Source organism: Rissa tridactyla, chromosome 3, assembly GCF_028500815.1.
Source record: "Rissa tridactyla isolate bRisTri1 chromosome 3, bRisTri1.patW.cur.20221130, whole genome shotgun sequence".
Classification (NCBI taxonomy): domain Eukaryota; kingdom Metazoa; phylum Chordata; class Aves; order Charadriiformes; family Laridae; genus Rissa; species Rissa tridactyla.
The window spans coordinates 59,621,998-59,649,641 of NC_071468.1; the positions used below are offsets into that span (position 1 = coordinate 59,621,998).

General features: G+C 40.6%; 1 protein-coding gene across 6 annotated transcripts in view; it reads left to right on the plus strand.

Moving 5' to 3' along the window:
- ARID1B (AT-rich interaction domain 1B) overlaps positions 1 to 27,644 on the plus strand; it is a 339,818-nt gene that overhangs the window by 286,129 nt on the left and 26,045 nt on the right. For 4 of the 6 annotated variants that reach the window (XM_054196537.1, XM_054196539.1, XM_054196538.1 and 1 more), the window contains 5 exons: positions 5,246 to 5,391; positions 12,430 to 12,539; positions 13,281 to 13,439; positions 19,388 to 19,597; positions 22,881 to 23,085. In XM_054196537.1, coding sequence (XP_054052512.1) covers positions 5,246 to 5,391; positions 12,430 to 12,539; positions 13,281 to 13,439; positions 19,388 to 19,597; positions 22,881 to 23,085 — 830 coding nt within the window. The remainder of the gene's footprint in view (positions 1 to 5,245; positions 5,392 to 12,429; positions 12,540 to 13,280; positions 13,440 to 19,387; positions 19,598 to 22,880; positions 23,086 to 27,644) is intronic. The other 2 variants (XM_054196541.1, XM_054196542.1) reach the window with 1 other exon arrangement.

A 27,644-nucleotide genomic window follows, 5' to 3' on the forward strand; every position in this document is an offset into this window, starting at 1 on the left:
TAACGATGACCAGATCTTGCATGTCATCTCCTCTCTTTAAATACATGGGCTTCTGTGTTAGCTCAGAAGACACAATTAGATCTGACGCTACTTGTTTTGCAGAGAAAAGAGATTACGTGCAGATTAAGCTTTGGGTAGATTGCAAATGAAGGAAAACAAAAGACCAGAATGGGACCTTCTTAAAAGGGAATGTTTTGAATTTGACCAGTTGTATTTTGGACCCAGTAGTACACCAGACTACCAACAGCACAACAAATCTGACAATCTAGGATCATAGAGTCATTCAGGCTGGAGGGAACCTCAAGAGATCTCTGGTCCAACCTCGTCCTCAGCAGGCTCAGCTGAGAGCTCAGGGCTTTATCCAATTGGGTCTTGAAAACCTCCAAAAACAGAGACTGCACAACCTCCCTGGGCCACCAAGATCTAATGCCTGACTGTTTTCACTGGGAAAAGGATTTCTTTACGTCAAGTCTGAACTTCTCATGTTTTAACCCGTCCGTTGTCTCTCATTCCTCCACCGTGCCCCGCTGTGAAGAGCCTGGCTCCGTCTTCTTGCTGACCTTGCAGGTGCTGGGGGACTGCTGTTAGGTTCCTCTCAAAAGCTACCTCTGCCCCAGGCTGAACTAGCCCTTGTCCTTCAGCCCCTCTAGGGTGAGTGCTCAAGCCCTGACTATCTAAGGGGCCCTCTGGTAAACCCACCCCAATTTATCATCGTCTTTCCTTTACTGGAGGATCCAAAACGGCACATGATACTCTAGATGGAGTCCAATGAGTGTCGAGTAAAGAGGAGATGATCTCTGAGCCGTCTGCTGGCTCTGCTCCTGGTCACACAGCCCAGGATGTTGTTGGCCCTCTTTGCTGCCACGGCGCTCTGCTGGCTCATGCTCAGCTCCCTCTCTGCCAAGATGCCATGGGGTTTTTCAGCAGAGCTGCTGCCCCCAGTCAAGCCCCAGCTGGCACCGCTGCAGGGGCTCGTCCTTCCCAGGTGCAGGACCTTGCACTTGTCCCTGTTGACTTTCATAAGGTTTCTGTCAGCACATTCCCCCAGCCCGTCTGGGTCCCCCTGGGTGGCAGCCCTTTCCTCGAGCGTAACAACTGGCGCTGGCATTACGCAAGGGCTGTGAATTACTGAATTGTCAACAGAGTAAATAAACCACAGAAAGCGAGCAGATTCCCCCCCTTCCCATTTTTAATCTCTTCCATTTGCTGAATACTTGTGAGATCAACTTGTAGCAGTAGAGCAGGAAGAAGAAATGTGTAGGCTTAAGTGTAGTGGTTAAATTGATAGCATAATCCTAAATTTGTATTAGCCCAGCTGCTTTTTCTTCTAAATGGGGAAAAATACGTGATCTGGGATCATGGTATTGGAGGAGTTAGAGCTGGAAAATACCTGGCAGGTCATCTAGTTCATATGTAATGCAGGATTTCTCTGACCAGTACATTTTCTAATGTGTTGTCTATGTGCAGAAGTGTCAAGTACTGAGGTTTCCTTCACTCTCTTGCAAGGTAACTGCATCTCACCATGAAGACATTTTTACATTATACTCAATATAACTGTTTCTTTTCTTAATTTCTTCCTATTATTCCTAATTATCACTTGCATAATCCCTAAGCAACCCAACCATTTGTATTTATGTGGTAAATATTGTAAAATCATATACTGACTAGGTTTGTTCTGCTATAGAATTCATAGCCAGTCAGTTGAATTTTTGCCATTAGATGTCAGTACATGTTCAGCAGACTGCTTTTAAGAGACTTGTTTTTTATTTAGCCTCACAGAAAAATGGAAGAGGGAATTGGGAGATGTAGGAGAGAGTCTGGTAGTATGCTTTGAGATAACTACTTCTTAAATAGTGTGTTGGATATGCCTTTACTAAAAGCAGCACAGAAGGAAACATAAGATTTTTGACTTAACTCCAACAACCAACAGATGATGCTGTGACCTTAAGCATATATAAATATGTTTAGCAGCTGCTGTGTAACATATTTATAAGTGTTTAGTGACCTGGAGGTTAATCAAAATGAGTTTGGTGATCTCAGCTCAGTTCTTAATGGACTCCACTTCATATTACAGCACTGATGCAGCACAATTTGTCACAGTCGGCAGTCTTTACTCAAAGGAGGCCCACTGTGGAGTGAGAATTAAAGGCTGAAGTAATACCTGATTATTTCTCCCTAAAGAAACTTTCCATTCCAAGCCATCATAGAGCAGAGTAATATGCGGAGGAGCTCTGTACTGCGCACTGCACCCAATCTCAGGATAAAACAACATTTGCTCTTTCAGGATGTCGGCTTTCAGTGTTACTGAGTGAGCTCGGGCATGCTGCGGCCAGTGCTTTGAGAGGGGACCAGGGAAGGACAGAGTCCTGCCAGGGATGGTGCTGAGTCTTTTCACTTGCTGGGCTCTTTCCAGAGATGGAGAGCTGCGTTAGTTCCAAGTGCGGCATTACATGGGAGGATGAAAGGATTGCCTTGCCAGATGAAATTTCGGAATTAGGTTCTGCCATTCAGGTCTTTCTGGGTACAGAAGCCATTTTTTTAGACTTCAGTTGCTCTCTTGCTGTCCTGGCCAAAGCTAGTATATTCCTTTTATTTAATTTCCACTCTCCATCTAAACTGGAAGTAGTTTCCTGCTTTTTGATTTAAAGCTGTTGTACAACAGTGTGCTTTCATCAACTACAATTGAGATTGATGTCCATAGTGGGTAACATGAAATCGGTTGTACCTCAATTTGAGACAATGAACTGCCCCATAGCGTAGAAGATATACATGCTATAGGAAGCCAGAGTGTTGAAATATTAGTAGGTCAGGACCAATTTCAGTTTACCTGCAAGGTGTGTATCTCCTATGTATTTTCAAAGCAAAAGAAGGATATTAGAGAGATAGATAACCTGTAGTTACCTGTACTTTTCCAGAATCCCAGCCTTCCTCCATAAAAGAACCTTTCAAAATCTATTACTTCTTTTTTAAAGTGTAAAAATGCACTTGCACACTTTCTTCCTCTTCAGTAGTAACTGATGATGAATTAGTAACTTTACCCAAAAATGGAAAGGGTCTCGCTTATCCAGCACAGAAGTAACTTTCCAGTTAATTGCATTTGTTGAAATATAGCAATTTTCATCTAAAAAATTGGGTGGGGGTGTTTAAGATACAGTATTTACATAAGAAAAGCTTGATTGTGTGACTGAAATCTTTTAAAGTTGTTGCCGAATGGTCCCTCTCTTCTCTTTTTTCCCTTTGTAATTTTCCCTTGGAGCATTGCACCACTGTGCATTTTAAATCTTTTCCCTCCACTACTCATTGCAAGCTGCATCAGGGAAATGACATTGTATGGCAGTTGTCTCCTTCATATCAAAAGAAAGCCTTTGTCGCTTTGCAAGAGTGAAGAAAAGTTTGTCTTCAGAGAGCAAAGGACAAAACTGACTTGGAAAAAGATGCTTTATTTAGATAACACGTTCTCTTTTCCTTTGAAGAAATTCACAATGTGTCAAGAAAAATTAGGCCAAATAGTGCTTTAATGGTCTTCCTCCTGTACCTCCTAAAAAAGAAATATGTTTCTACCAGTTGCGTTAAGAATCTGCCATGAGTTTGGGGAAGACAAGAAGGCATTGAAGTTATTCAGGGTTGTTGGTTTGGGGGTTGTCTCTTTTGTTTGAATACTGTATAATAATGAAAACTAGAATTTATACCAAAACTCCATCTTGCTACCAGGACATGCAGCTTTCCCTGCCTGTAGGATAAAATTAAATGCTTCGGTTTTTGTGGAGAAAAAAAAGCAGACAGGTACCAAAGCTATGTAAAGGGACGGTTCCTTCCTTTCTTGTCTTCTTGATTTGGAAAAACAGCATAAATTTACAGGGAATACATTGAAGAAAAAGGTCTGAGTTTTGTATTTCCCTATGTAGGCTATGAATATACGAGTAAGTATATTTTTGCATGTGTTTTTAGTTATCTATATGATTTTATATGTATAAGTGTATATCCATATACGTATCATAATATGTGCAGTCTTCAACTATACGAAGAAAAGGTAGATAATTGTATTATGGATTAAAAGAATAAAACATTATTTTTTAAGTTGGATCAAGCATTACATTGGGTATTCTGCTTACTTGGATTGGTTTATCTTCTTCCTTGTGCCTCATTTTATCTATAGAATTTGCTAAATCAAGTACAAAGCGTACTTAGATCTTTTTAGAACTTAAGAGTGGATAAGGTTTAGCCTTCAAAAATATTTGGTCTGAAGATGTACATATCTGAAGATACGGAGAATTAGGTAAGGGCTTCATTCAGGGCAGTTTTTTGGACAAACTTAAGTCTCGGTATGGAAGCATTATACGGATATGTGATTAATTTTCAAAACCAAAATAGTTCTGCTGAGGTTTCGTGTTTCAACAAAGTGTAGTATGTATGTGTTTTTTTGAACGATTGGACATAGGTGTCATGTACAAGATGAACATTTTATTCAGTGCTGCAGTCACATCTATGGTCACTTTCGTGGTATTTGCCAAATGACCATGACTTTGGGCCCTAGGTCAATACTGGAAATGGGAACATCTGTTGTGCTATTTTTAATAAAAAAAGCTGTTTTGAGGGAGAAGCGGGAAGTCATATGTGTATGATTTCATAGGGAGTTGCGCTTTTCCCTGAGTGCCTGGGGAAACCCTGAATGCCGCTTTTCATCACGAGGTATGCTCAAGATAAATGCTCACATGCAATTGGATTTCTCCTTTGCACCCTAGGATTAGAAGTGCTTTACAGGAAACAAAGTGTGTGCTGTAACATCAGATACAGAAATCTGAAACAGATTCCATGGTACCCATTTTTATTCTGGTCATTTCACTGTTTTTTAAAGCTACTGCAGGCGAGGATTTCTATGACACGGTCAAAATTGCAATTCACTGAAATTTTTTTATGCCAACCCTAGGTTCTGATTTTGACTTCTGATCACATTGCTGTCTACTCGTAGGATAAATAATATGAATTGTATTTTCCTGCTGATTGGTTGTGACATAGAATGACATGGTATACATCTCTGGAAATTTGTGTTCAGTCCAGTTCTGTCTCTAGATACACGGTAACTAATTCAAGACTAATAGCTCCCCATGTAGGTAAAATGATCTAATTGCGTGCCTTCTCCTTAGCTATTTGCAAACAATAGGGGATGTGCTCTGTGACAAACCACAGCTTCTTCAGCAATGAGGTACGTAATGAGACATCGTGTGTGTGCTTTTTCTTCTCGCAGGCAAGGCAATTTTCCTGCCATGAATCAGAGCGGTATTATGGGATCCAGCTCCCCCTACACTCAGCCGATGAACAACAGCTCTGGCTTGATGAACCCACAGGCTCCTCCTTACAGCATGGCACCTAACATGGTGAACAGTTCAACAGGTAATGGTGGGTAACCTTCCAGCAGTGGCCTTTCTCCATAACTCTGCTAACGGGACCAGCCCTGGGCTGGTGGCAGAGGGATAGCCTCCTTCATTCGATTCACCCCTGTTGGGTAGTTTGAAGTGATTCAAAACTAGGCTAAGGTATTCACATATTTTTTTTGTACAGTAACTCATACATTTTTCATTAAGTCCTTTTGCACAGTATGTAGATGAGTACAATGTTTTGAACAGTTCCAGGAACACTCGGACCCAGTTTGACGTAGGTGTTGAGTAGCAAGTGTATGTGTATTTGTGTGTGTGTGTCTGCAAGAGAGGGAAGGAGAAAAACCTCATCTTTTAAAAGGCTGCTGTTGCTTTTCAGTGTCTTTCTTCCTAAGATTGCAATTTCAGGTATTTAATGTGGTGCTGGATTAAAAAAAAAGAGATGTGCACCTGCTCTGACTTGAAGATGCTGTAAGTTGAGCACTTAAAATAATTACTCTGTTCTGAAAACATAGGCCATATTTACTGTTTCCAAAATTCATATAACCATATACAGGGTTTCTTCATTTACTTATTTAAATATCAGTATATGAAATTTAATCATAGCTTCCTTTTGCAAAAAAGTCATATTCAGTGTCACTGCTGAATTTGTCCTTCATATCATGACTTGTGAATTTAGAATTCTTTGCAGTTTTTTGTGTTACTGTGAAGACAGGTGAATGTAATTCTGTGCAAGTGTGCTTTGTAGTCCATATTCAGCTCAAACTCCTAACAATTATGCTCCATCAAGATAATACTTCAGTCAAGATCAATTCTTTGATTGGGGTGGGTTTGGATGGAGTTTCAGTGACCCTGAAGTGGATCCTCCCAAATACTTATTCCAGTCATGGAGTTTCTGTGCATGCTTTACTGATTACATTAGCACTTCTTGAAATATTGGGGGTTTTGAAGTTTTTCTGAAAGCTGGATAGGTTGTGCTAAGATGATTTGATTTTGTTTCTTAGTTGGTTTTGTTTCTACTTTTGGGTTTTTTCTTTAGAGATACCTTATTAATGGAATTGTATCTTACCAAGAGCTGTGTTCCAGTATCTTCCTTTCTGCCCTGTTCAGCTTGTTTCATTCCTTCATCCTTTGTCTCCTTCCCTGTCTTCCCTCCCTGCAATTTTATATGTCCCTGCTTTCCGGGGCAGAAAACGGCCACTGTGAGATCCTAGTGTCTAGTATGTCCAGAGGGTTTCTTTCCTCTATGTAGGAGCTCCTGTGACACTTAACAGCATCTTATTTTTCATGAATATTATGTTACGGTTTTGGTTAGCAGAAGAAACAGAAAGGAAGCTGTTAATCAGTAAGATTTTTAAAAAAGAAAAGAAAAGAAAAACAACAAAAAAGGGCTTTTTGCAGTGCTGGCTTGGAAGCCATTGGTTAGTCCAGACAGCACACTTCACCGTCTGGATGAAGAGGGAAAAGCTATTGAAAAGACCATTAGATAATAGCTTGCTTTTCCCCCACCAGAGCTGTCCCAGGTAATATTATGTTTTGTTTGTGTAGTTATGTGTTTTGTCTGGCTTGCTGAAATAAAATTACTTCTGAGCATTGAAACTGTGCTATAAATTCTGTTTTGCTATTAGCAGAAGTAATTTTTCCCCTTTTTCCTTTGGCCCCCAGAGCTGCAAAAATAACCAACAGCAAACAGATGGCAGAGTGCCCTGCCTAAGAAGATTTATGTATTCCTAAGGAATAACCAGTTTAAAGGAAGATTCACAGAGGTTTTTTTGTTCAGATAATTCAGCCATTCGTTATTTCATACAGTGGAAATCTGTTCAGTGCAAGGCCATTTATCCTAGCAGTCTTTTGTATGGGGTAGTCATACTCTTTTTATTGTGTTATGCATTCTGAAATATTGGATTTTTAATAATTTAAACATTTATCAGGGTTTTTTCTGCCAGTGCATTTGTGAGGTTTTCTTTTGTTCCAGTTTTATTAATTCAAAGATTACCCAATGGAAAGTAAGTATGAGATGAACTGAAGGAGTTCAGTGCACCTCTCTTCCTCTGTGTGTGGGCAGACGCGCATCTCGATTGCTTTATGCAGCCGGCCTCCAAGAGCACACAGACGGTGTTGGTACCAGGGGAACAAAAAGAGAAAATGAGGTGTGAGTATACTGTTGGGGGCACATGCAGCGGGAATGCCACATTTCCCCCTGTCCTCGCTCGTCGTGGCTTGGGTCAAAGAAATGAAGGGCTGAGCTTAAGACAAGTGTAAGTACAGCACTTGAAATTATAATGTCTTGAGCTGGGGGAGCACTTCAGGGTCAGCTCTGGCCCTGCGCTTGATGAGGTGCATTTGACCAGGTGGAGAATTTGCAGGTGATACCTACTTATGGGCTTGAAAAAGGCATTTTCCGTGACACAAAGACCAGTTCAGCTCTCTGGCTCTTGAGCCTTCTCCCCCCGCCCTCCCTAGTGAGAAGTCACACGTCTGTCAGATAAACCAGGGTTTAGTCAAACGTGTAGGGCCAAAACCAAATGCAACCGGGTGGCTGCTGCTGGAGTGAAGTGTGGGCGTTAGTCAACTTGCTCACGTGCACTGAGCATGAACGACTGGTTTCAATTAGAGGCCAATGAAAAACAAAGGTAAGCAATAGGGAGAAGTTGGTTTCTTGGTTGTCTGAGTTTTGGAGAGTGCAGTTGTGTTGCCTGTTTTGAGGGAGGAAGGTAGGTTTTGGATATAGTCATTTTAATCAAAGGTGCTTATAGGTTTTACTCTGAAACAGACAAGATTGGTGATGCTGACGGAATTTTTTTCATACGCTTTTCTAGCTTCAGTACAGCTAAGTATAACACTGGTTTTGCTATACGTTTTTAGTAGTATTTATAACTCCTTATTACCAATTGATCCTTTTTTTTGCCTTAGGTTTTTTTTTTAATCAATGACACAATTGAAAGGAAAATCGTGTTGCAGTTATGCATCCTGGTACTTCAACAATGACTGAATCACACAACAGATCGCCAGCTTCTGCTGATGTAGAGCAGTTTAGAAACACAGAAATTATGAGATCAAAGAAGAGAGATCCTTCTGATAGAGTATCCCATCCATAACAATAACAAAATCTTCATTAAGTGCCAGAATGTTATGGAACAAATTGCCGTTCCAAAAAATTGTATAACCTCCACTGTCCTTTTGTTATATGGGTTCACGTTTCCCATATATATTATTTAGATTTTTTTCCCTATTTTTTAAATTCAGGCTTTAAAAATATATATAATAAAAGAAAACTTACAAAATCCAACATAGAAAAAAATAATTTCATGCTGTGAGCCTTGTTAATTCTAGTGAAAATTATCCTTAAAAAGAAGTAATATGAAGTTTGGATCTCACAGATGTCCATAGTGTGTTTGCACAGAAACTGGCACTCATAATCTCCGCTACCTCTGGAGGTGAACAAAACGCCTCCATTAAAGGCATTAATCTCCTTGCTGCCACGAGGATCTTTTCCTAATTTCACTACCTCAGTCCTACTGAAATCTTCCATTTTCTGGGTATTATTATTCCCAATGAATTTTTAACATGACAATATTTTATATAAAGCATGAAGTTCTAGGAAAAGTTATTTGCACTAAAGGAATTAAAAGGATGCTCTTAAAAATAACATAAGAAGTAGATACAACACTTACCTTTTCGTATACGTTATATATTTTACTTTGTATTTATTTGGATGAACCTCTGATAGAGAAAACAATCATATCTATGAATGGGAAGCATTTTTTAGAAACCTTTTTTTTTTCCGAGGGAGAGTGCTAGTGGTGGAAGGGAGGAAGGAATGTCTTATGAAGGATGCAATATTCTGTTTTGTAGAGTGTGATTTGTTATTGCACTAGCAATAAAGAGAAAAACAATGTTAGTGTTTTGCTGCTCCTACAGTACTTCATCATCTTCTGGGATTGATAGAACAGCCTTTAGCAAAAAAGAATACTTTGCTGCAGTTTTACTCGTGTCAATATCTGCCTTTGAGTACATTAAATTCAGTGTGGAATAGTTAATTCAGGACCGTGACCCATACTTGCTTTTTGAAATCATTCTAGCTCTTAAATTCTTATAATAAGCCAGAGGCTAGTACTTGAAACCTATTCACAGTACGCTACAACACTTTTCGAGTCAAGATTTCCCTGTTATCCTCCTCTCTAAAATGTTTTACCCTTTGGTCTGCACTTCGCACGCAGAATTATTAGTACCTGTGTAGAAAGAGAGTGTGTCTTATTTTAGCAGTTTCGTGACAATAACAGTATTTCACTGCTCAGAAGGGGTCAAAACAATGTTCTCGCTGTACCGCTTTGCTAAAATAAGTGCAGGAATGTCTGTTTGCAAATCGCTGGAGAATACGTTTGCAAGAAGTTATGAAACAGCATTTCAACAGTGGATAGAAAAGTAGCTGTGGAAACATCTTAGGTAAAAGCCACAGGGAAACTAGACAACCTTGCAGTTTGCCTGGTAAAATCCTTGCAGTTCTCTTCTTATAGGTAGAAAGAAAGGATGCAGATGAAATAAATCAGAGCAAAAAGTGAAAAAGGATTTGGGAAACTGTATTATTCTTTTCATAATTGCTTCCAACTCCTGATAGTTATATTTGCATATGCCAACAAGAAATATTCAAAAGACAAAGTGACTTGGTGTTTTTACATTTCTAAACACGGTTGATACGGTCAGAATATATGCGGTAATTTGCAAACCAGAGTTACTTGCCCTTTACGCGAGGTGTTAACTTCAACCTCTCTGGAAAAGAGATTTTATAAAGGAATTCTGATGGAAGCAGGACTACCAGGAGCGGGCACAATTACTATATTCTTTGTAACAGAAATACAATGTGCCAACCTAGAGAGCAGTGAGATAACAGCAGAGGATTTAGCCATGCAGAATTCTGGTGAAGAAGCGTGATTGTTAAAACTTTGCTTTGTTTGACCTCTCTAAAATTGCTTTAGAGGGGAAGGGTCATCTTTGGTTGCTTTGAAACTAAAGCTAAGACTTATTTTTTAGCACTTTCACAGCATGAAATGTGTTAACTGTTAAAATGGATTTTGTATAACAGTTCTGCATCCCAGTTTGAAACCAGACTGTGGCATACATTTGACCATTTTGTACATACACTTTTTAAAAATCTCTGAAAGAAAAATAACTTTTTTTTAGCTATGGAATTCAAAACTAGAATGTGTTAGGCTGCCATCCTTCACTTCGTAATGGTCACAAGCTGCCCTAGCTCCTCCAACGGAATATAAGGGCAAAATGCATACAAATCAAATGCTTAGTGGATGCTGGCTTCCCAGTATCATATCGCTTGGCTGTTTTGTTGAGGTTTCACACATACATAAAAATAACAGCATTTTTAGCTGATCCCGATAGATTTTTCTCTGCAGCTGCATCACTTGAAAAAGGCTTTTTGTTCCAATTCTTCAAGTCTTAAGTATTGCAAGTAATTTATTTTTTTTTTAAATCTCAATTATGATTTATGTGTTGTGATGACTTTAAGGGCTTGATTGGGCTACAAATGTGCTTTGAAAAAACAAGAAAATGTGCCCATGAAAAACACCGTCAGTTCAAAGCTGAATATTGAGCATACAGTTGTAAATTCACATGGCACATGGCTGGGTAGGTTTTTTTGGCAGACCCATAGTCTCAACCTGCGGTGATGCTAAAGATATTAACAAATTAGCACTGCAAAGCTTGCCAGCGTATTCGCCAGAGTCCTGCTCATGCTCTCACTGCTGTAATTAAAACTAATTATTTTCTAAAACATAGTAATACATGAATATGTGCAATAATCATTTTGTAGTGGGCAATCTGTGAAGTATTTTTAAAGCTTCTTTTCCCCCTCCTCTCTGTGGCTTGCTATGCAGCGTGCCTGCTGCCTAGTGTGAGCCAGCATTGTCGTTTTGCAGAGAGGCACGCTAGTCTGGTAATGATCAGATTTTTTTTATTTTTATTAGCAATGATGCTTTGCCGATTCTTAAAATTTGGATGTTTGGGATATGCATTTTTTCCTTTTTGTTGCCTTGTAGGTTATTCTGTCCTATGTTTTTCTTACCTCACATCCTTCTTTGAAAGAAGGGCATGAGGGGGAGAAAAAAGAGAGAGGAAGGGAAGATAATCCAGTATTTCATAAGTGCTGTACACATGGTTTTCTGCAGGGAAAAAATCATCCGGTGTCTTGCTGTTGCTCTCTGGTTATTTGCATTGATTCGGTGTCATGGCACCTTCTAGCATCTGATCTGCCCAGTATTTTCTATCTATTTATCTGAATGTTCCTCCTTGCATCTTTCTAGAAATCCAGGAACCCAGCAGCTCTGCAGCAATAATACTATACTTAGCACTTGCATCTTCAAATAAAAAAAACCCCTTAAACTCCTCACACCCCTGGGAAGCAACTGCGTGCCATTATCAGAGAAAGACATTTGTGCGCTCATTATAGTCCCACCTCATTTTGTCAGGAGGGGAAGAAGTTGAGTGCCAGTTCTCCAACAGAGTGGAGTTTACAGCTTGTAATTCTGTAGTTAAGGCTCACAGTGCCTGAGCCATTCATACTGAAGTTGGTAGGGGCAGGAATTATCTGCTGGGTACCAACCTTAATACAGATGTCATTGGGAAAATCAGCCTTTTTCTCGGATTCAACATTGCAAGCAAAATGCGCATCGTTTTCACTTGCATTTGTCTGTTGCTAAAGGGAAGGTGCACTAGTTATTAAGATAGGCGGCTGTTCTGTTAAAATGTAGTGGTCAAATATGGAGACAGTTGAGGACCACCAGCAGCATGAAGAATGAATTTTACTTCATAAAGTGTTTGTGGTTGTTGTTGTTCCATGGTGCTTGTATTCTTGCCTCGTTCTTTCTCTTTTATTTCCTCACTTCAACTGAAGAGGTTTCCAGGTTTCCGGACGCTAGAATAACAGGACAGAGGTGGGATAACCTCTGCTTCACGTGGCACCACAATCTTGCAGCAGGAAGCGTGTTTTTTCCTACAAAGCCCAACGTAGTCATGCTTAACTGTTTCTCCTGTTTTCGATTAGCACCTATGGGTCTTGCAGATATGATGACACCCGGTGAGTCCAAACTACCCCTTCCTCTCAAAGCAGATGGCAAAGAAGAAGGACCCCCCCAACCCGAGAGCAAGTCAAAGGTATTTACCACCTCCGCACGTGGTGTTGGTTCAGCCCGCAGAAGTCTGCTGTGTTGTTCTTCCATCTTCTGGTTTTGGCCTTCCCACTTCTGTTCTTTCCTGCATGCCTTTCCATTCACGTGCAATCTCTTTGTTTCTTTTCTTTTTTTTTTTTTCTTTTTTCCTCATTGTGTGGATCTGAAAGTTACTAGTTCTTACGGCATTTTAACTTGCGGGGGCAAAGCAACCCAAGCCAAAAGTTGCGTGGGGATTCGGCTGTGCCAGGTGGGTGGGAAAGAAGGGTCTTGCCTGGTTTCAATACTTGCAGCCATTTTTCTCTGCCTTCAGTTATAGCTTCCTGTTTTGGCCGCCTCAGCAGCAGCAACATACTTTAATATTTTGCTTTCCTGCCTTATTTGATAAAATAAGGTCAACAGCTTGGTTTTTTTCTTTCTTTCATAAGGGGAAACCCATGCTTAGCATTCCATGTGAGCTTGAAATAAGCATGGTGGCTTAGTGACTTTAGCCAAGCATCCAGCAAACTTTCCAAATTATACTAATTAACAATGTTGTTTTAATACCTTTTATATATATATAAAAATATATTTATATATGTGTGTGTTTTCTGTATGTGTCTCTCTGTTTATATATATTTTATATATAAAGATTGGTCAGTCTGTTAAACTGGATGTATTTTTTTTGTTTTTAATAAAGTTTGCCCTGCCTTTGTCATATTATTTTTTTTTTATTCCTCTACCACAGGATAGCTACAGCTCTCAGGGTATTTCTCAGCCCCCAACCCCAGGCAACCTGCCAGTCCCTTCCCCAATGTCCCCAAGCTCTGCTAGCATCTCCTCATTTCATGGAGATGAAAGTGATAGCATTAGCAGCCCAGGCTGGCCAAAGACTCCATCAAGCCCTGTAAGTGGCTCTGGTTTTTTTGGTTTTTGTTTATTTTTTTGTAATTAATTATATTTTAATGCTTGCTTGTTTGTTTTGTAAATTCCTTTTCTTCATTATTTATCCACTAAACAGTTTTCTTTCTTTATAACACTGGGTACAAATTCTGCTCTCGGACACATGACTGTAAGTTCCACTGCCTGGCTTCAGTGGGGCCTGAGCATGCTTATCCAAGGGCAAAATTTGTCCCAACAGTACTTTGAAATAAGAAAGAGTAAAATTGCGTGCATCATGCAAGTGTGCTGTCTGGTAATACAGCAGTTGTTGTGAAGAAAACGTTCTTCCTGTAATGCATCAGCTTCCAAGCATGCCGACTGTGTTGTTAAGGACAATTCCATTTCTGTTCCTGGGCCCAAACTCCTTCACACAACTGACTTCACTCTGGTTGCTGCACTTGTCTTTGCTAGGATTATTTAGGAAAAAACAAAACAAAACAAAATAAGAAATCTTCTCCTGTATTGAAACAAAGATCTGTTAAGGTTTGAATTGTAGACTGAGCACCATGAAAATGCTGCCATACATATTTTTGAAACATTTTTAATTTTGAATTGTGTATTTGGAAATACAATCATTAGGTTATCAGGGCGCAGTCTAAAACAAAATTGTTTCTGATTTGCTTCATTCAGTTATCTTGAAATAATCCGGATCGTGGGTAGAAAAAACCTGACATGTGTATGTTTTTAGAAAACTGTTTTTTAGATTAATAATCATTCTCATACAGGTTGTAAAGAAAAACCTGAGATATGTGGAGCTAAAAATAAATTTCAGCATATGTATATCTATATATATATATACATATACACAGACGTAGAAAATCTATATGCATATATAGAAAAGAGAATGGAGATATAAGCAAATATGGCCTGTGGGGAGCAAATGTCCACGTGGTCGTTTTTGCTTTGTATTTTTGAATCAGAAAAGTATATGTTGGTTTTTTTTCTTCTTACCAAAAGTAATAATGATCATCATTTCTCTGTAGAAAAATACTGCAGTATATTTTTATGAGGAATACGAAGGCTTTTTTCTGATGTTAATGTGCACTTAAAATAGCAACGGTTCTTTGATAGCAGTTTTCACAAAGTGATACATTGAAGAGTACGTCTCAGGACAAACAGAGGAAGGCCAACTGGAGTGAAAAAGGTCTCCCCATCCAAAACCCAGACATCTACTGAATCCCCTGAGCAGAGGGGCAGCATGGCATGAAATGCACCACCTTAAATGTTTTAATGTTTATTTGGCAGCGACTTTGAGTCTCAGAAGGCAGCTGGTGTTACTTGTTCCCACCAAGTCTCATCTTTTTCTTCACAGCATTTCTGAAAGGGTGGTACCAAAAATGGTCTTAGTTTTCTTTGTAGTAATGTTTTGGGTATTGCTTGTTTGGGCAGTTTTCTGGAGGAAAGCAAGAGAGTTATTGCACAGGCTGTCAAACACATCTACACATCTTCCTCTGCGAGGCTACCAAACAATAATGCATTCCTGAGCTCATTGCATGAACCGCGTAACAAATCCTAGAGTCATTGTGAACATACACGGAGTTCTTTCCATGTAAATATGACAGAGTATAGCATTGGGAAAAATAAATGGAGGTAGTTTGTGCTTTGAGTTTCTTGTGAACGCCCTTATGTCCAGATGCTGCTGCATCTTTAGCTTCAGTTAGCTTCTTGGTACACAGATACGGATAAATACAGTGCTGTGGAACGACAGAAAAATAAGTGCTGTAAATTAGCTGATTGCCTTTTACCTATGAAGGCCATTGTATTGGATAACTCCATTGACTTCAGTAGCAGCCTGACACAGACTGGAACGATTGATTGCAGGCGTTTCGTTACACTTGAAAACAGCCTGAATTTGTTCATTAAATTCCAAAGCTGCTTCATGTGCTACAACGTGTGCATTCTAGCAGAGGATAAAAGCAAGGACGAATGGTCTGCGATTCACTTCACAGTATCCCTGTGATCCTACTAAGTGGATCCTCTCTTTGAGCAATTTTATATGGAAGTGAGGCATGAGAAAATGTGGAGAAGGAATTGTTGAACGTTACGTTTTGAGGGCTCTTCGGGTTGGTATATAGGTAAAAGACTAGTGCTGCTATGCTAATTTTGCACATAGTGTGCATCCCTGACAGTGGCGAGGTGGCTTTAAAATTCTTGTAAAGAGAATTTGCAAGTGTGAGTGTGAACTATGCAGCGTCCCTGCAACATAAATAAAACAGTAGGTTATGAAAACCCCATAAAATGCTGCTCGCTGTCCATAGGTACACATGAACATGCCAGTGAGTACACTTGAATAGTACTACATCGCCACGGTGCTAGCTGTGAGGGGTCTGCGGAGTCCTTCAGGATGAAATCTTGACAAAGGATTATGTCTTGCAAAAGCCTCTGCCAGAGGTTGGACTTCAGCAGTTTTTGCTGCCTGTGTATGCATACACTGTTCTGTAGTAAAATAAGTCTGTGTAATAAGTGTAATACTGGCAAATTCTTTATTGAAGTGGGGGAAGTGAACGGCAGATAATTCTATAAATATAGATGCTTAGAGGTATGTACAGAAACAACGACCCACTGCCTTAATGGGAAAGAACTCCTACAGAAATTTGTGTTACTCTGAAGGATTCTGCAGACTCACCAGACAAGAGTCTGTGTATAATGCAGTTTAATGGGTGGTAGGTGTATGGAAAATAAAGCATGGGGGTTGACAAATTTAATGAGAATTGGCTTTGGTATCCACATATTTAGATGTGGGGTTTTTTTAAATCACCCATTTAAACGTGGCCAGTCATATCATGTAGAAGAGCGTGCTGGGGATTGAGGGCAAAGTAGGATGCAACTAAATCAGTAACGGTATGTGCCACAGGCTTGCACCAGCATTCTTTTATCACCAAAATTATCAACAAACTTAACAGAAGGAAAGCTCAGTTAACAATCTGCTAACAGGATCATTTTGTAATAAACCCTTATTTACTGAGGGTTAACATTTACCTATAGGCAAATTTAGGCTTCCAGCTGAACCTGCCCATGTGGAACTGAAGTTTGTTTGTGTGTAGACTAGCTTGCACACATCTGTCATTTTTATATGTTTACATTTATAAAAACAGAGGGGAGAAAAAGATCTTTACTCTTGAGGAATAGCATTCTCCCCTCCAGTGCATTCTTCTAAAGTTAACATTTCATTTTAGGAGAAAATTGCACCCATTTTATAAAGCATGACAACCTGAAAGCTCACACGGTAAGAAACACTTCTTACCTTCTGTAAGCTGTGAAAACTTTTCAGATTATACTGTCATTTTAGAGCCTGCTGCCACCCTGCTGAAAAGCAGCATCATTTAAGACGTATAGTAGAAAAACCCAGAATGAAAAATTCTTAACTGGTTTCCATTCTGCTCTGAATCTGATTTGAAAAAGAGAATCTTACTCTATAAAAATGAAAGTGTAAAACTGGTAAATCTGAACATTCTTAGTCGTGAACTACCATAAGAGTGAAATTGAAACTATTTTGTTGCCTCGTATGTTAGAATATAAGCACATACAAAATGTGCTGGGTAAAAGCTGAAATTTCCTACCTTCATTTTTATTAGAGTTCTGTGGCATCATGAGCGTCAGTTTAAAATTAATGCTGATGAGCAGTAGAGTAACTTTGCTCTCACTGCACGTGGTAATGGGGTAGCTCCAGTTTATTCAGCTGTTCAAGCCTATATGATCATGTGTTCTCACTACAAAATCAAATTAGTAGCAACATGACTTGCTTAACTTCCTTCTTTCCACAAACACCCAAAAAACAATTTTTGACAAAGTATATTTGTTGAAAAGAGTTAAACGGATTTTCTTAAACACCCAGATACATAGCAAGTGATGCTTAGAGTAAACTGGTTGCCATTACAGAATCAGTTTGTTCTTTCATTGCATCATCTGCAGGACTCATGTCAAAGTACTTTCTGCCAGCCATTAGTATTAGTAAAACAAATTCAGCCTTGGCTCTGACTTCAGTAGGGGTTGTAACACAACTGAATGTGGCTCAAGTAAATTCAGGAGTGCACCTCATTTCTAAGTAAGAAAGGTAATAATATCTGTTTGTAGGAAGGACTACTGCGAAGAAGTTACAGTATCAGGAAGCGAGGCAGAAAACTTTACAGGAGGCTATTTATTTAATTAAAATGAATATCCATTCACTGGAAAGAACAGCAGTGGCTCATGGAACTGCTGGGTCACCCCCCTTGGCTTCACATCTCTTTTCTCCTGGCTCTCGTCCAGCGTTGCCAAGTTTCAGCTAATGGCTGGAGGGAGATACAGAGCCTGTCATATTTTCCAGGCTAACGTGCAAGATGAATGGTGGCAATGCTTTTAAAATCATTGGCAGTTGGATGCTGCCCCACTGCATCTTTCGTGGTGTCGAGTGCCAGTCCTCACCAGCGCGATGTGGGGACGTGGACAAAGTGTGTGGTTCCGCAGCATTCGTGAGGTACAGCTAGGGTCTTGTTTAGAGATGTTCAGCTAGAAATGAGTTTCTATTTACTTCACGATAGTGCTGTCTCCTGCTCAAAGGAAGGCAAAGGCAAAGGAGGGAAAGAGTGATTGACTAGATGAGTGTAAAGTAGTGTCTACTGCAGTCAACAACCAAGTTTAGGATTTTACTATACAGACATAAAGGATATGTTTCCCTTCATATATTTGGCTCCTTTCCCACAGCTTTATATCAATCTTTTTCTCTTGTGTTTAATTCTGAACCACTCCCATCTTCCACTGCTGAGCAAATCACTTCACCTTCTGCAAGCAGGAGGGTCTTCCTGCAGTAGCAGCAGCCCCTCTGCTGTCAGATGAGAGGCAGCTCGGGTAGGGTGGCACAGAGCCCAGCTCCGAGGGTTATATTGTGCAGAAAAAACATGGTGAGAAGTTATAGCTTGCGTAGCAGCCTCAGTGATTTCTGCCATCTCTGCGTAGAGAAGAAAAGGGCATCAAGATAACATGAGCTTTCGTTAGCTGCAAAGCCCAAATTGCAGCAGGAAAGCGGGTTCACTCCTGCACTTCTGCCACGTGAGAAGGAATTCTGCTCTTTCTGCCTCTTTTGCTTTTCTTGGTGGTGGTTCAGCTCTGATCGCTGTGCATCACTGTTTTTCCCCAAGTCGTAATACACATTCTCTTTACAAGGTAGGAAAAGAGACGGCAATCTTCTGTCCTCTTTCAAGGGAGGAGAGTGGTAGCTATTCAGCTATTCTTAAGTATTATTGGCTCAGGCAGCTAATTGGCAGTTCAGAAAGAGTATTGCCACCAGTCTCCTTGTAGTGTAGGCACTCTTGCTCATCTTGGGTTTTGGCCAGCAGTGTTGTGAAGAGGTAGTTAAGCATAACCATTTGTGACTCTTTAAAGAGAGTAGTACTACTCCTTGGTGTACTAGTTTGCCATGATTCACACCTTAGGCTACTTCTGTGCAATTCCTCTTCCAGAGGAACACTTTCAGGTTTTCTAGCCCCTTTTTGGGGGCGAAGGGGAGAGAGTTGGTTTGGTTTGGTTTTAGGATTATGTAAACTTGTGTGGGACAAACTTGTTTTTAATTTTACACAAATTATTGCTTACAAAGCACTTTGAGATAAGTGGATGAGAAGCACTATGTGAGAGCTACCTCTTCTTAAAACAACATGAGGCAACATCAGAAACTTGCCTTCTGGGATACAAAGTTCAAATCAGTGAAAGAAATATGAAAATGGGGAGTTTGGGCCCTTTATTTAAAAAGCTGACTTTTACGTATATGGACAGAATGTACTGTTTGTGCCTGAACTAGTAGCCTTCATTCCTGACTGTTGTGTGATAGCTTTAGTTTGTTTGACATCTTCTCTTTTTCAATGTTGTGAGTTTCTTACTTTCTTTTCCCTCCCCCTCCCACCCTTCCCCCAACTCTTTTTTTTTCTTCTTGCAATTTAGAAATCAAGTTCCTCTACCACAACTGGAGAGAAGATCACAAAAGTCTATGAACTAGGAAACGAGCCAGAGCGCAAGATGTGGGTAGATCGGTACCTCACGTTCATGGAGGAGAGGGGCACACCAGTGGCCAGTCTGCCAGCTGTGGGCAAGAAGCCCCTGGACCTGTTCAGGCTCTATGTCTGCGTCAAAGAGATTGGAGGTTTAGCACAGGTGAGAAGAAGTGCTTGAAAGTGAACCTTAAAAAGGCAATACGCATTTTTTCCTAGAGTATTTCCTGCTGGTTACACCATTACATTGTCACCCTTGCCAACATTGTTGAAGGAAACAGTGTTTCATGCTTTAGTATTTGTCTGGAGTTCATTTTGGGATGCATAATTGCCCTAAAACTCTACAGCTTGAAATAAAATTGGTCATTGCTACAGACAGATGAAATTGTTACCTGTTCAGGGGAATCCAGTAATGCCACTGAGAGAAGAAATGAGGAAAAGGCTGTTGGGTCAAAGTTACAAGTAAGAAACACATGACAGAGCTGAAAGGAAGAGGAGATTTTGAAATCCATCCTTCCCTGATAGGGATACTGCCTCTAGGACAAATCAATTCATCTGTCCAGAGAAGTGGCAGATATATTCTTGAAACACAGTCCTTTGTCTCAGGTATTTCATCTCTGAGTGTCTCTGTACGGTACCTGTGTTTAACAGACACAGACTGCGCTTTCCCTGTGTTTGAAAAATGCTTACAGGATATTTTGGGTTGCCTTACAAACATAATGGTTGCAAGGAAAAGGTGAATTACTTAATTGAGATTAAGGAAAATGAAAGTAGGAAGAGCCAAGAATAAAGAAGTCACAGATGGGAGAGGGAAGCTTTGATTTGTGTTCTCACCAGTTAACTGGCAGTTTTGCAAAGGGATGTTTGGGAATTACTTGTGAGTGCTGTATGACTGACCACCACAGAGCAAACCTAAATGTTTCAGTCAGTATTTGAAGCCTTAGATTTGGTATTGGAAGTCATCTGTCCTTGCCTGATGCTTTTACAAAGCATCTCTTGCATTTAGGGGATCGCTCTGGCTAAGTGCTGGAAGCTACTGTGAAGTGCTGAGACCCATAATTTCCGTGGTATTAAGAATGTTGGTGGATGTTCAGTGCTTTGCAAGATGAGGTCTTAAACATAGCTATGCAGATAAATATATATATGCAAATTAGATCCTCAGAAGGAGAGCACATTTTAATAATCTATGTGGTTAGTTCAAGAAAGAAATGTCTAACATCAATTAGTACCACTTTCAACGCTATTTTGAATAGTACGCCTCATAACATAGGATTTGACCACTGAATTAGATCATTGGCCCTTCAAGTCCAGAGATTTTAGCTATTCTTGTTATTAAAGGAAGGCAGAGAAACCTAATATAGTTCACCTTGCCAGTTGTTAAATGCTGTATATGGGTAAGAGATGTTATCCTGACATTTTTAGTGATCAGCTCATGCCCCCCAGCATCATAAAGATTTGATTACTTTTAGCTCAGAAACTTTATTACAGGTAAATCGTATCATGCAGCTGCTCTGCCTCATACAGCGTGATTGTGCCTGTAGTATGACTCTTAGCATCAAAAATTAAGCAAGATGGGGGGCAGATGGGATATTCTAGAGAGTCATTCATGTTTGCTTATTATGGAAATTTATTTTATTTTGGGACACTCAGTGTTGATTTGCAGTGACAGACATTATGCATCGCCAAAGAATAGATGCTGTTCACTTACACTGATTTTTGAAGGAGCTTCAGTTACAAATGTGTGTACTAGCAAAAATTGACACTGAAAGTAGAGGCTCCTTGGTTTGCTCCTGTGCCCACATGAATGATCACCGTATTTATCTGTTTGAGGCTACTGAGAGGTGCAGAGCTGTACTTGCTGAGGTTTATTTAAATACATCTGTGTGATGCTCTCCTAAAAAGCGGTTGCTCCAACTGCTGCACTCCACATCTCACGATTCTGCCCAGAGAGTGACAGAGAGTGGAGCAGCAGCGGTTCATATTCTCTGTCTGACTAGTCGCAATTGATGGGGTCCCAACATGAACAGACCAGCTGTTGGCAGTCTTCTTTTAAATGCCAATACACTGGGCATTTAGGCATGAATGTTTCTGTTTGCATTATGCAATGTGTTTATTACGCACCAGTTAGCTGTAAGTCAGTAGGCACGAAGGGCTGTGTAACTGGATTTCAAGCCTCAACAGGGGCAGTTTATGAAAATCTTGTCTCCTTTAACTCCTGGGCTCTTGCAGGGTGTATCAGAGAAATAAAAACACTTTGCATAGCCATGCCAACATGCTTGCTATTAATGCTATCCCCAAAAGATCTTTGCTGACTGGCAGCACGTACAGTGGTATTAAACACCGAGAGAAACGCAAGAAGTGTTTCCTTTGCTGGCACGCAGGCTGAGGAACAGTATGGCTAATGATAACCTTTGTAGCTGTACAAATAAAGTTGGAGTCATTAAACCTCAGACCTCAGGGCAAGTTGCAGTCATCATGGCACACAAGAATCCGGATTTTTCCCCAACAAAAGCTAAGATGCTCATTTATTTCCGCACTGCCTCCCCTCCTTGGATCATACCTAGCAATTGCACAAGTGGTTGAATGAACTCTGGGGAATCAGGTATTACAGCAAAAATACGGGCTGCTAAAAGTGGTACAGCTGAGCGAGCCAGTGGCATCATCCAGGATGACAAATGAACTTCACTGTTATTACAGATCAGCTGTGTTTGAGGAACTCATGAACAGTCTTTCAATATTCTCAGCCTTGCACTGCAAACAAGACTCGCAGCAGAGTTGTGTAGTCAGCACAGTAATACAGAGTATTGCTGGACTAGCCCTGTGTGTTTGAAGTCTGCCTTAATTAATTAAGGGGCCTCGCTTCACTTTGCCTCTCATTTAGCCAAAGGATCATTGATCTGTCCCTGCAAGACGCCCTAAAGTGAAAGGACTTGACCAGGAATTATAGGCTGAACTGTTTGACAGCTGGTGGCTATTTTGGAGAAAAATTTATTTTTCATATCAATGCTCAAACACTTAAATTGCAGAATAACACTGTTATTGCTTTCTAAATTAGTTTTTAGAAATTAGAATGGGGTGGGTGTGGGTGGGAGTCAGAGAGAGGGAGAGTGAGCGTGCATTTGCTTGGAGATGGATTGCTAACTGAAGAGCGTAGGCCCTGGAAGAGTGCAAGGCATTTAAAAGATGCACCATGCAGAAGACTCTCCGCAAGCAAAGCTTTTTATGTAGCTATCAGCAGGTTCCTTAATGGTTTTATAACTGTAAACGCTGTCTATGCATTACTGCGTGTAGGAGTAATAAGCAATAGTTAAAAGACAAAAATAAAAAAAGTAAACCAAGACATTAAGTGCGCTTTTTTTTTTTTGCCTTTTTTCACCCTTTTTTGTCTCCTGACTTAAACGAACCACTTTGCTGCAAACCAATCATTCTGCCATTTATGTTGCTAGGTTAATAAGAACAAGAAGTGGCGTGAGCTGGCAACCACCTTGAACGTCGGCACTTCAAGCAGCGCAGCCAGCTCCCTGAAAAAACAATACATTCAGTACCTGTTTGCCTTCGAGTGCAAGATTGAGCGAGGGGAGGAGCCCCCTCCAGAAGTCTTCAGCACTGGAGATACTAAGAAACAACCTAAGATTCAGCCGCCATCTCCTGGTAAGTCGAAAAAACTGCAGTCTCTTACACAACCATTTTTTGAATGCAAAAGATACTCCCTGTGTTGGAGTTTATATATGTAGAAGCATGCCTTGATAATGCTGGACAAACAACAAAGATAAGTATGTTGTTGGCATCTTGTTTTCAAACTTGGAGCTAGCTCCTGAGTCAAGTCAGATTTAACTCTGAAGGGCCATCTGCAGTCTTGTGTCCAGTTTGTCATTGCTCACCCTAACATAGAAAGACGTGTGTGCCAGCATACCCTTAATATTCAGAGTTACATTGGCATAGTAAAGAGAACAGCATTCTGTAGGGATGTGCTTGCGCTGTAAAACACAAGGCAGCAAGCACTAAAAGGAGGGTCCATTTGTGTAAAGATCAGATTCTGGTACTTGCACTTTCCTTGCTGTGACTCTGAAGCTGCATTTTCAACAAAACTATTGGTCAGTAGAGCTTCAGTTGGAGTCAGGATGGCAGATGCTGGGCTGATCGGTGGGTCTCAGATGGTTGCTCTGATACAGCTCATGTTGAATGTGTGGCAGATGGAGAGCTGAGAGTATGGTGTATCCCCACTGCCAGACCTCGTAGTTTGGAGGCACACTCTCTGTTCTTCCGTTGCTAACCTTATATATCAGATAAGTCGTTAGCGTCACTGTCTTTATCTTCTTATCTGAAAAACTGGAACTGGAAATGCTTGATTTCAGCTGTTCTTTTTGCATGTACAGTTTGGTGTTTGAAACCACACTGTTTTCTTTCTAAATTAATTCAGCTTAAAACTCTCAAGATTGGATAGTCATGAGTGATATTCAAGGCAGGAAAATTCTTCAGTCATAATACTTTAAGTACATAGGAAAAGGTATAGTAGGTTGACTTCTGGGCTACCCATGGAAGAGGAAATATTTCCTTCAATTTTTTGGTTATTAGGCTTTTCTGACCAACAAAATAGTTTTGTTAATACCTACCTTCACAATTAGTGTTAAGCAGACTACCTTCTTTACTGTGAGGGTGGTGAGACACTGGAACGGGCTGTTCAGGGATGTTGCGGATGCCCCATCCCTGGAAGTGTTCAAGGCCAGGCTGGATGGGGCTTTGAGCAGCCTGGTCTAGTGGGAGGTGTCCCTGCCCATGGCAGGGGGGTTGGAACTAGATGATATTTAAGGTCCCTTCCAACCCCAACCACTCTATGATTCTATGATTCTTTTATTGCCAAGAGAATATAATTCCTGGAATGTTTACAGCCATTTTCTGCATTAGAAGGCAGTATTAGGGAAGTATTAAATACCTGAATTTCTGTTAGTGCAGTTCACTGGTTGAAAATGGGAAGTGGCGAGTCAGGGGCCCAGCAAGCTCTTCAGGCTGCATGGCTCCAGTTTGACAATTCCTATCATGGATACCAGAAAATAGCAAAGACTTTTATAATCATATAATACAGTTCTAGTTTTTACAAGATCATTTGTTATGATAGCGCTTTGTCAGTACAGAAAAAGACAAAGGCGATAAGGCTTAAATCTCTTTCAGCCTGATGTATTTAGTGTAAGGATTTTGGGGAGCGTTTAATCAAAATCTTCCTAGGTACATCTCTTTGTGTAATACCTTAAATATTTTCTCCACTTTGTTAATACCTAGGGTTATCAGGTACCTCAACACTAATTATTTAATAGAGAAGATAACTAGGTTACTTTGCAAGGCAAATTTAGAAGATGGGGAAAAATACTTGCTACTAAAAGTGAAGCCTATAGTCCAAATGTTTATCTGTCGGAAATGAGCATAGTGTCCTGAATGTGCGCTGCTGCAAAAAAAAAAAAAAAAAAAAAGATGTAGGACGTGACTGTAACCTCCTGAAAAGGCTGGTAAGGAGAGCTGAAAATGTTAGACTTATTAAGGAGGGTGAAGAGGAAATTCATCTGTTTCTAAAACTAAACTGCATTACCAAAAATGAGAGTATTTTGCTTCGCTCTTTCCTCCCTTACACCTCTTGCTCCAGTGGTTGGTTTGGGGATAATCACCATAAATTGGCTGAATTTTGAGATGAAGAATCGTTATTTAAATATGTAAACTTGCAAAAAGTAATAGAAATGTCAGACATAACACTTTTAGAGGATCCTTTTGCATCATGACGCTACAGATGAAAATTGGAAAGTCTAAGTTTAAATTTATCATAACATTCAAGCAAGCTGTCTGTGAGGAGAACTGAAACTATTTTTCTAAAATAAAAACACAGCAGGACATAGAGACTAGAAGAGGGGGAAGCAAGCAAAGATCTCAAGGTTTGTTTTGTTGGCGAGAAAAGAGCTCGTGTCACTGAATGGCCTGCACTTCTGTACAGAGAAAGGCTTTCCCAGTGTGTATCAGCTTTAGTACATGAAATCCCGCTGAGGTATAGATGCTGCAGAGAGTGCAAGCCTGTTCTCTTTAATAGTCAGCTTTTTTTCTTGCTCCTTTTCCTTTAGTATATATTAACATTTTAACTGCACAAAAGAAGTAGAGTTGTAGATGTACTTTAGATAATCTGTTACTCTTTGGCATTCAGAGGGAACAGGAGCCCAGTACAAGAAGAAACTTTAGCCTCCGAAGGTCCTTGCTTTAACCATTGGCCTCTGTTGTGCGGTTAGCTCAGTGTAGGCAGAGCCACTTTGAAGCCAAATCCATTTGCAGAGAGCTAGTTACCGTGTAAGGGCTGAAGTTAATTCTGATTAAAAAAGCAAGGGGACTTGTCTCAGACGGGAGGGTGTTGTATTTTGTCCAATTCTAACCAGTTGATTCTAAGAAGTCAGGGTCATGAGAGTTTAAAACGCAGCCCATCTTCATAAAACTTTTAACACTAAATATTTCAATTGCTTATGTGAATATATAGGGAATATATATGTGAGAATATATAGGGACTGGCAGCCTTCTTGGTACAGAGAAGAATTCAGTTCCTGTGGAGATGTAGTTCCCAGGTAGATGTTACGCAAGGTGGGAGCACGGTGACACGCAGTTGAGAGCAAATCAGTTGTTGCGGATGTCCCACATCCAAGGGGTGATGACGTGACTGCCTCACAGATGACCTTTAGAATGCAAACGTAGAGGGAACGCTAGGAAACTGTGCAACAACCATAATGAGGAGATTCTCCTAGAAGAACCCAGTCAGGGAAAGGATGTGACGTGTAAGTCAAATTTACGGGACTGCAAGGCAGTGGTCTGGCTCTGTAAGTTAGTCTGTTTGCTTGTAGCACTGTATTTGGGATTATTCTGTTTTATACAACATCATTAATAAGGTAAATGGGATGAAAAGGAGTGAATAATTTAGTGTTATGTACAGTACAATTCAGAATAGTGTCAGCAATTATAAAAAGTAGAAAAAAGGAGTGAGGGTAGAGCAGCAGAGCTGGTTGGCTTTTGTTCAGCAGAGGTTTGCACAGTAGCCAAGGTGTTAGGGATAGGATTACCTGCCTATTTTAATAAATGTTCTGGCTTCATAGTACTGTCAGAGCCTCTTCTGTTCTTTCATAAAACTCGCACGCAGAGGTGGGGGCCTGAATGTGTTTTAGTGTGTCTTGCACTGCTCTGAGACTGTGCAAGTTGGAGACGAGCTTGTGGTAGGCTGAGGTCTTTGTATCACAGCTTAGATTTGTCTCGGTCAGATAATGCCATCAGCAGTGAAGACCAGCAGCGGATGCCTAATGACAGGCTAGCTATTAGAGGACCCCTGTTGGCCTTTTGTCCTGATTGTTGGGTCCTTGCCAAGGTCCATGTCAACTGTTGACTGCTCTTTTGCTGCATAGAAAGTCCCTTGTAGAGAGAGGCGTTGTAGGTCTTCGTAAGCATCCATCTGGGACTCCAGTTGCTTTCCAGAAGTGGGTGCAAAGACAAAATGCCCTTCCTGTCATGTGTATTTGATAGTTTTGACCAAAATACACACAAATTATGTGGCAGGTTCTAAACTGAGAAGAATTCTGGAGGCCATTATGCTAAGCGCTAATGGGTGCCGGAGAACAAATTTCAAAAAAACATCAGCATGAAGGAGTTATTTCCCATTGCTGTACTCTGGCACTGTGAACTCTTAGCTGCAGTATGTGGTTATGTACACATGACTCTCAAAATTACAGATGGAGCAGTTTATCCTACACTGAATGAACAGGATGGCCACAGTGGTACAGCTGAGGATGCTCCTGAGTAACACTCAGCAGCTGGCCCTGATGTCAACGGAGATTTCATCCCAGCAAACTTGGAAAATTGTGCACCTATGCTGGAAAGAGGGGGCAGAGCGCGCCGAGAGCATGTTCCCTGCGTTTCCTTGGCAGCAGAGAAACAAGAGTTCGGGAGGGGGATGGCGGGGCGGGGGACGCGACACAGCACCACACGACACAGCCATTCAGTGAGTGCGTCTGTAACCAAACCCATCCGTCTCTGCTGGCGGGTGGCTGACTGAAGTGCTATTATTAGCAGGCAGGTGATGTCATGGAGCGTGTCATGAGGCCAGCCAGGGAATCCCCACGGAAGATGGATGGGCAAGGGGTCGGGAGGGGTGGATGTGGGGACAGACAGAGGTGCCCCTATACTTGCACCCGTGCCCGCCC